The sequence below is a fragment of the Megalops cyprinoides genome, chromosome 18, assembly GCF_013368585.1.
Source record: "Megalops cyprinoides isolate fMegCyp1 chromosome 18, fMegCyp1.pri, whole genome shotgun sequence".
Lineage (NCBI taxonomy): Eukaryota > Metazoa > Chordata > Actinopteri > Elopiformes > Megalopidae > Megalops > Megalops cyprinoides.
This window is the reverse complement of record NC_050600.1, coordinates 5,179,674-5,189,149: the sequence shown is the minus strand read 5'-3', so window position 1 is coordinate 5,189,149 and position 9,476 is coordinate 5,179,674. Positions and strand designations below refer to the sequence as shown.

Below are 9,476 nucleotides of genomic sequence, written 5' to 3'. Positions count from 1 at the left end.
TTTTCCTCTGTTAACAGGAGGGCATTGAAAGTAACTATCGTCAGTGACTCTGATCCTGTCGATTTATTGTAACGTTAGTGAAGTGAACGAACATATTTTCATTCACTACAAACTGACAGAAAAGCCAGGCTCGCATTTCTTGTTACAAGAGTATGGTTCAAAGCCCTGTGTTTGCGTTGTTACGTTCCAGGTTATATATGATGTCGAGTGCAATAACATAACTTCACTTTAGATGATTTGATTAAAAAGGCTTAACTTTAGCACGTAAGGATTTTAATTAGTTCGCTGCTTTGTTGAAGTGTGCTACCTGTGCTGAGCGAGTTAGATACCTAACGTTACCCATTTAACCAGGAAAAATCATCGTCAGAGTCACTCGGGTTATATGAACGAAAATAAGAATAAAATAGGCTCATAACAAAATCGGTTAACGTTTTAGTAATGTGGATGGTAGATGTCCAGCATAGCAAAGCCAAAGAGAAAAGTCGTGTCCGTTTCTTTCATTGGACTGTTCTTACTGATGGCAACTACGTTAACATGACCCTCCCAATATGGCCGACCCTGCGCGACTGATTTAACGAAAGTGTTTCAGTTGTGTAATTACATATACAGTGAAAATAATTTATATTAGAATTAAAATGATGTTATAAATAAATCATTGAAAATGAATACATTACATGATATTTATTTTATGTTTCTTATTAATAATTAATTCGCTGTCTGTCCCATCATGCATTACACCGGCATCGCATCCTCCTTCCGCCGCTGTGTTGTTGCTGTGTCAGTTCCTTGTTTGGGTGCTTGTACTGAGAAAATATTGTTGTAATTTTTAATATTGGGCTGCTGAATTCCAAAAAATGGCATCTCCTAATACCTATAGGCTAAGCTGCTCCATCCCTGGGCATGAAATGGATGTAAGGGGACTTGCGGCCGCTGTTTACCCCGACGGAGCCTTTGTGTCGGTATCTAGGGACAGAACGGGTAGAGTCTGGGTACCAAATTCAAGGTAAATTGACAGGTGTGGTGTCTCTACAGCTAACAGCGTCGTTAGAAGTTAACTTGCCACATAGCTAGATTTTTCTGAAATTCAGGTTTTTCAATGTGTGCTTTGCCATGTGCTCCAAAGGAAAACCACGAGTCTCAGTGATAGAGCTAATATGGAAGTTTGCTGTGGTCCACGGAATTAGCTAGCTAAGTTAGCTAACGTTAGCTGTTCTCAGTCGCTGCGAATTCCGTTAGCGAGCGAGCATTGGCTGCCTTGTAACATTATCTATAGAGATCTAAGTGGCTGACCAGTTGCAATACTGCAGTTGAGACAGCTATAACGAGGGCTTGAGAGCCGGCTACAATGCTGCAAATATTTAACCTGTTTGAAAATCACACCCAGTCCGATTTTACTTCTGTGTGCAGCACGTCACCCGGTGAGTCGGTTTGTGAAATGATCGTATCTTAGACTTTTGTCGGAGCTGTTTACTCCTGCTGTCTATTGTTCTTCCTAACCTGGTTTGTAGTTAAAACCTTCCAAAACCAGATGGAGGCTGTTTTCACCCACACAGGAGCACAAACAGAGAACTTCATAGACGTGTTCAACAAAAAATACAGATGTGTCAGGAATCTTTTCACTTCACATCGGAAATATTTCTAGGGATATTACTCTGTCTCTTTGAATAAAGTTATGATATATAAGTTAATAGACAGTAAAGTATGGCATCCTAAAATATCATGTAGCCAGAGGAGCTTCTTTTGTTTTTCACACGTTCTGCCAATAATCAATGATCACTGAATGCATGTAACCTTGTTTCTCTCTCTGTGTGCTTAGTCCAAACAGGGGCTTTACAGAAATGCACTGTATGAACGGGCACACCAATTTCGTGTCCTGCGTGTGTGTCATAGCCCCCAACGACATGCACCCTCGCGGACTAATAGCCACAGGCGGAAACGACCACAACATCTGCGTGTTTTCATTGGACAGGCCCGACCCCATGTATGTTCTGAAGGGCCACAAAAACACAGGTACTGCATCTCTGCAGCTTCTCTCACAGACAGCACTGAAACCGTGCGCAGTGGGGTTCGCAGCCCTGTGGCGTAGCCATTAAACAGCTCAGCCCGGGACCCAGAGGCCGCTGGTTTGGTCCCCAAGGTGGGACGCTGCTGGCGTACCTCAGAGACAGTTACTTATCGTGGACTGCTGCAGTAAAAATCCAGCAACATAAACATGTAAAAAAAAGTGATGAGAGAGCATCTGCCAAGCTGATAAATAATGAAATAGTAACTTGAGTATCTACATTAGTTTTGAATGAATGAGCAGATTGCTTAAACGCTTCACTTAACCAATAATTCTAAAAGGCACACCGTAGTACTGTATGATTCCAGCTTACTTTGCCTTTACTTGTTACCAGAATCGGTAACAAGTAAAGGCAAAGTACTTGCTTTTAATTTTCAGTTATTTTGGGATAATGCAGGATTTATGTACCCTCAACATGACTCATGTTTTTTTGTCGTTGCCAAGTTCATTGCGTTTTGAGAATGCACATTCATAAAGGTGGATCTGCGCTCTGTGTTGCTTATCATAGTTGGTGGAACCTGTGTCTTAACAGCATTGCCGTCCCATGTTCACAGTATGCACCCTCTCTGCTGGGAAATTTGGAACTCTTTTGAGTGGATCTTGGGACACTACAGCAAAAGTGTGGCTCAACGACAAGTGCATGATGACTTTACAGGTACACACCCGCGCCTGCGTAGGCAAAGACACGTTCTGCTGAGGTTCTGCGCGTTTGCCTGAACGCGTGATAAGCTCATTGTGGATTGAAAGCATTCAGGCAGTTGGCGTGGACCCTGAATGAGGGCACTTATGTCTCTCTGTGCCATAGGGACACACAGCCGCCGTGTGGGCAGTGGTCATCCTGCCTGAGCAAGGCCTTATGCTGACAGGGTCAGCTGACAAAACGATCAAGCTGTGGAAAGCGGGACGTTGCGAGAGGACTTTCACTGGTGAGTCAGTTGTTGATGTGAACTCGCTTGCTCGATTTTATTATTTTTATTTTCAAGGTGGCCACTTGGCGGCGGTGTTGCTCAACTTGGTAGTGATGTGTGTGAAAGGTCCAGTGTAAGGGTTTGTTTTTTTTCCATGTAAGGACGCAGGGCATTGTAGAGTGAAAGCTGAGTTACATCCTGTTTTGCTCAACTTACAAGGCAGAAGGAGAAAGATTTTTCCATTTTCCCTTATTGAGAGCAGCTTTTTTTGTGGGGAAAAAAGGAAAATAAATGTTTCCATTGTACCCCATAAGTTCATGATGGATTAGTGTGTTAAATAATAGTCTGGAGGTTTTTAACTACACAGCTCAGAAGCATTCTTAGTCCAAGTATAATGCGTGTGGTGAGAAGCGCTGAATGTGTTGGTTAACAGTTACAGTGGAAATTTCCGCTCAGGGGGCAGGATGTTTCAAAGCAAACGGCACACTGACTGCTGTGCACATGTTGCAGGACATGAGGACTGCGTCAGGGGCCTGGCGGTCATCAACGATGTGGAGTTCTTCTCCTGCAGCAACGACGCCAGCATCAGGAGGTGGACGGTGACCGGGGACTGTGTCCAGGTCTACCACGGCCACACCAACTACATCTACAGCCTCGCTGTCTTCCCCAATGGCCAAGGTACCCCTCATTATTAGCAAATTAGCAATGTACTGCTTATTATTAGCAGTCAGAGTGACTGTGTTAAGCTATGACAGTGCGCTTGTCAGTATAGATTATATAAATTATATAAATATATAGTATATATAAAGAGTATAGATTGGAGGTGGTTGACATGGTGGAATGATGGAGTGGTCAGGTCTCTCATGCTGTTGATGCCCCTCCCTCCTCCGTCCCTCCAGACTTTGTGAGCACGGGAGAGGACCGGACGGTACGAATATGGAAGAAGGGGGAATGTGCTCAGACCATCCGTCTTCCTGCCCAATCGGTGTGGTGCTGTTGCGTGCTGCCCAATGGGGACATAGTGGTGGGAGCCAGGTAAGACCAGTTATGATGCATCCTTACATTTCAGGTGTTTTCTGCACTCATTGCTCAAGATGTATGAGCAATGAGTGCAGTGCTGTGTAATGCAGAGACATGGCATTCCAAAAGTCAGTTACTCCAGGTCCATGCAGATTTATCAGACTGGGCTATCAAAACAAATAGCTCAGCACACCCTTTCAGTTAGTCCTGCTGATTCGTTGTTACTAACAGAAATAATTGAAGGTCCGTGCTCTCTGTAAATGGGTGGGTATTTTTTGTGCTTCCGTTTGCCTGTTAATTGCAGTGGCACAGCCTCCCATAGATGCTCCTGGTGTGTACTGTAAGTCTGATTGTGATTGCGTTTATGACATTTGCGGCACAGCGATGGGATAATCAGGGTGTTCACTGAGTCGGATGAGCGTGTGGCCAGCACTGAGGACCTGCAGGCCTTCGAGGATGAGCTCTCCAAGGCCACCATCGACCCCAAGACCGGAGACTTGGGCGATATCAAGGTGGAGGATCTCCCGGGACGGGAACACCTAGACGAGCCAGGTATGGTTCCCTCTGTCTCTCTCACTGGCACAGCCAGAGACAGTATCGAACGAGCCAGGTGGTGCCCCTCTATCTCCCCCACAAACACGGCCAGACATTACTAAACGAGCCAGGTGGTGCCCCTCTATCTCCCCCACAAACACGGCCACACATTACTAAACGAGCCAGGTAGTGCCCCTCTATCTCCCCCACAAACACGGCCAGACATTACTAAACGAGCCAGGTAGTGCCCCTCTGTCTACCCCACTGACACGGCCGGAGACAGTGTTGGTATTGAAGCCCCTGTTCTTTTTTTTTCTGCCTTTTGAGCTTTTATGATGTATGTGCTCACAGAGAAGCCGAATGGATTTGAGAACTCTGCGATCTGTGCTTTCCTCTCCCATTTGCTGTGTCACGTGCCTCTGTGAGCAGCCCACTGAAGACGGTTGTCTGTAGTGTTTTAGTTCTCCATTACCCTTCATTCAGTTGCGTTCAGCCCATTAGGGCTTAATTCAAGGACTGAATAATGTAGCAGTATGAGTTTATGCCAAGTGCATGTGAAACGTGTGTAATAACAGATGGGAGGTGAAGCGCATTGTGTGGAGTTGCAGTGCAGTGCAGCGCTGCCCCTCTGAGTGACTGACGGGGGTGTGTCTGTGCACACACAGGCAGGCGCGACGGCCAGACCAGGCTCATCAAAGAAGGGCAGAAGGTGGAGGCCTACCAGTGGAGCATGAGCGACGGCCGCTGGGTGAAGATCGGGGACGTGGTGGGCGGCTCGTCCCAGTCGGCCTCCAGCAGGATCATGTACGAGGGAAAGGTGCGGGCCGCGCCGAGACCCGGCACCCAACAGCCTCTGTGTGCATGCCTTCCCGTACCTAAGGAGAGCTTTATGTTAGCCTAGCGCTCACACGTGCAGCGGTGCGCTTGTTCCGTTACATTACGTTATTGGCATTTAGCAGGCGCTCTTATCCAGGGCGATTTACTTAGGTTACAGGTTTTTACATGTTACTCATTTATACAGTTGATTATGTAGTGAGGTAATTCTGGGTTAAGTGCCTTGCCCAACAACAGGTGCCCCAGGGGGGAATCGAACCAGCAACCTTTTGGTTACAAGCCCTGCTCCTTACCACTATGCTACACCGTCACCCACTTTCTCTGCAGGAGTACGACTTCGTGTTCACCATTGACGTCAACGAGGGGGGGCCCTCCATGAAGCTGCCTTACAACATCAGCGACGACCCCTGGCTGGCCGCGCACAACTTCCTCCAGAAGAACGATCTGAGCCCCATGTTCCTGGACCAGGTGGCCAACTTCATCATTGAGAACACCAAAGGCCACACCCTGGGCCCCTCCCAGCCTGGCACTTCTGATCCCTTCACAGGTAAGAGCAGTAAGTTTACGGAGTCGTACAGTATATCTACAAAGCAGGTCCTCATACACTTGTATGCATGCAGCCCAATATACCATTGTCAGCTCAGTACACTGGTACTGTACACAGACAATCAGCATGTTGGATCCTGAACTAGCACCTGTGTCTCCTCTCCCTTACCCCTGACCTTCCAGTTTTAAAGCATGTACCTTCCAACTGCATTCTTCCAGACGCTACATTGAGTTCAGTTCATTCAGTTCATGTAATGCAGTGCCATCTACAGATGGTACAAATGTTCATTCGTAATGGCCGCTGTCTACCTGTGTTTTCTCAGGTTCAGGCCGGTACATCCCTGGTGCCTCGGACAGTACGGAAGGTTTTGGGGCTGATCCGTTTACAGGTATGCACTGAATTTGTACGCTTGACTTTACTTGTTAAGTACGATGTCATGTATACAGCACATGCTGTTTAGTTTGAGAGTGCATTCAAAACATAAAATATTAAGGATCCACTTGGAAAGAAAATTTTATATATTGGCTATTCAAGTGCACCCAGTTAGCTCAGTAAGTGCAGTTGCTAGCTCAGTAAATGTATCAGAGGATTTGACAACATTTAAGGAAGATTAGCTTTATATAGTGATCATTTAACCAAATTGCTTGTGTATTGGTGTTGAATGTTAGTGCCTATTGTACCAGAGCTGTACAGGTGCAGGAAATGCACTGAAAAGAAGCCTGTGTCGGTGAGGGGTGAGCCCTGGCCTCTGACTCTCCCTGCTCGTAATTTTCAGGCTCTGGTCGTTACATTCCTGGATCGGGGCCCAGTGCCACTGCCCCAGTCGGAGTAGTAGACCCTTTCACAGGTGAGACCCCCTGGCCAGTGAGGAGACGGCTTTGCTTTGAGGCCTGTAGCCCTGTGCCACAGTCAGATGATTGTGAGGAGATGGCCTTGCCTTCAGGCCTGTAGGTCTGTGCCACAGCTGCACTCTCCGGTCAGACAATTGGGAAAGATGCACTGCAAAACTAGGAAAATGGAAGAATGTCGTGTGCTTTGGTGGGTCACTCTCGCTCCCCCCCCCCCCCAGGAGGAAGCGCCTACTCATCGGCTGCCCTGCAACAGCCTGCTACCAACATCTACTTCCCCAAAACGGACGCCGTCACGTTCGAGCAGGCCAACGCCACGCAGATATTAGGTAACTTGGCTTTAGCGAAGCCCATCTGCATGCACTGGTTTTGAAGGGGCACTTATGGCGGGCAAAGTAGAATCACTGCTCATCTTACGCGGCAGACTAAAGACCCACCTCTTCAAACTGCATCTCGGTTTCACTTCAGTCCCCACCCCCTAACACCTGATACCTCTAGTATTTGATACTTATTTGATTTGTAGTATTGTGATGTATTTTGGATTCTGTGTTCTAGTGACTGTTGTATCATAGTCTACTTGGCTTCTGTCAGATTGCACAACTTAGGGGGCTCGAAAAGTGTTAAGCTGACATTTACTGTTCTGGGAGTGTTGTCAGCGAGGTCTGACACTTGCTTGTTTAAACTGAATGGATACACATCTGTTCTATTGTGCTGGAAGTCGCTCTGGATAAGAGCATCTGCTAAATGCATGTAATGTAATGTAATGTAAAAGGGGCAGTCTGCAGTGACACACGCTGCCAGTGTGACACTAGGGTTCCTTTGTGAATCACTGTAGCCTGAGTCGGCGCATTATTGCCTACGGTACGTCATGTGACCCGTCTCCCTCTGCAGCCAAGCTGAAGGAGCTGAACGGCGGGGCCCCCGAGGACAAGAAGCTTTCGGAAGATGTGATGGCAAAGCTGGAGAGGCTCTTGCTGAGTGTCTGTGACCTGCGGTCCAAGGACCAGATCACCGAGGAGCAGATCGCCATCCTCTGGAAGACCACCCACTGGCCTGAAGGTACTGTCTCCCCCTCAGACCCCCGCAATACAGGACTGTGCATGGGACCAGCTGTCCTGGGTTTAGGACCGCTCTGGACACTGCCTTTATTTTAGCTGTCCAGCGGCCCCGATGTTTCTACATTTAGTTTGGGGTGAAGTACAGCAGCCTGTTTTTTATTTTGGAATTTTTAGTGCCCTAGTTTTGGTCCCCCCTAGAAACAGCTCTGCTCATGCAGTGTGTCTGTTATGTAGGTCATTCCCAAAAGAAGGCCAGTCAAAAGTAGGATGACCCCAAAGTTGTTACCCATCATAGATGAATGTCATGGCTCTTGCTCATTGCTTCCAAATGCATTCCAGATATAGTCTTCCCTGTGCTGGACATCCTCCGTCTAGCGGTGCGCCACCCAGTGGTCAACGCGAGCCTCTGCAACGAGACAGAGGGCATCCAATTCTGCAATCACTTGCTGAGCCTGATGGCGCCACAGGGCCGTCCAGCCAATCAGATGCTGGCCCTGAGGACTCTATGCAACTGCTTCTCCGGCCCACTGGGGCGGAGTCTGCTGATGTCACAGAGGGAGACTGTGATGTCACAGGCCACAGAGCTGAAAAGCGTCTGCAACAAGAACATCCACATCGCCCTGGCCACACTAGTGCTGAACTACGCTGGCAGCCTGCACGGTGTCCCAGACCTGGAGGGTAAGGCCCAGTGCCTGTCCATGGCCAGCACCATCCTGGAGGTGGTGCAGGACAAGGAGGCCATCTTCCGCCTGCTGGTGGCCCTGGGGACTACCATCGCCAGCGAATCCACAGCTAAGGACCTGGCCCAGTCCCTAGGGGTCAAGTCCCAAATCGCCAAGTACTCGTCGGTGCCAGATCCGGCCAAGGTGGGCGAGTGCTGTAGGCTGGTTCTGAATGAACTGCAGTGATTTCCTACCCATTCCCCTACCTCTCCCACACAGTGTTTATATTTAATGAATAAAATTTGATGCATGTTCTGCAATAAAAATGGAAAAAAACTGAACGATTAGTCCTGTGTGGCTGTGTAGTCATTCTGAACCCCTAAATGGACTTGACACCACAGTGATAATACACTGTGGCTTTTAGATACGAGTTCATGGTTTGCCTCATCTGTGTTTGGTCAAAACAGATTTTATCCCCAGATTTCTAAGGCACTTTCACTTACTTTGCATTGCTGTTGCAGGCAGGAATTTAGCTAACAAACTGATGCACACACTAATCACAAATTACACACGTTGATAAGGTGATTCTGGTTCCACTAATCAATCAACTCACTCTAATGCATTGGCACAAGTTCATTTTGGCAGATAGACAGTTACTGTAAAATTGGTGTAATAGATCATTATTTAATTTTAATAATTATTTAATTGTGGGTCATGCAGGTTCAACATGATTTAATGCATCAACACCAACATTTTTTTGGGATTAGAGACATTTAAAGTGAACTGTACACTGAGAAATCGCAAAACATACACACTTTATTGTGAAACTGTTGCTCTGTACAATTGATAACGGTCAGTGTAAGGTCAAAATTTCTGCAAGTTTTCTCAGGAGAGTTTTTCCGCATGGTGCTCTGTTGTTGAAGCATTCTGACTTGACTGAGCTGTGCTGCATTGGTTTTGCAGTACTTTCACCGGTTCATTCTCGATAATAATGACCACACCC

General features: G+C 47.2%; 1 protein-coding gene across 1 annotated transcript; it reads left to right on the top strand.

Moving 5' to 3' along the window:
* Positions 1-765: 765 nt before the first annotated feature.
* Positions 766-8,744, top strand: plaa (phospholipase A2-activating protein). The gene is made up of 14 exons (XM_036551293.1): positions 766-1,003; positions 1,817-2,010; positions 2,617-2,717; positions 2,868-2,988; positions 3,481-3,648; positions 3,870-4,005; positions 4,373-4,542; positions 5,190-5,341; positions 5,686-5,905; positions 6,228-6,293; positions 6,681-6,752; positions 6,975-7,082; positions 7,645-7,812; positions 8,151-8,744. Exons 1-14 carry the CDS (start codon positions 855-857, stop codon positions 8,717-8,719), a joined length of 2,394 nt encoding a protein of 797 aa, XP_036407186.1. The 5' UTR covers positions 766-854; the 3' UTR covers positions 8,720-8,744.
* The last annotated feature ends 732 nt before the right edge of the window (positions 8,745-9,476 follow it).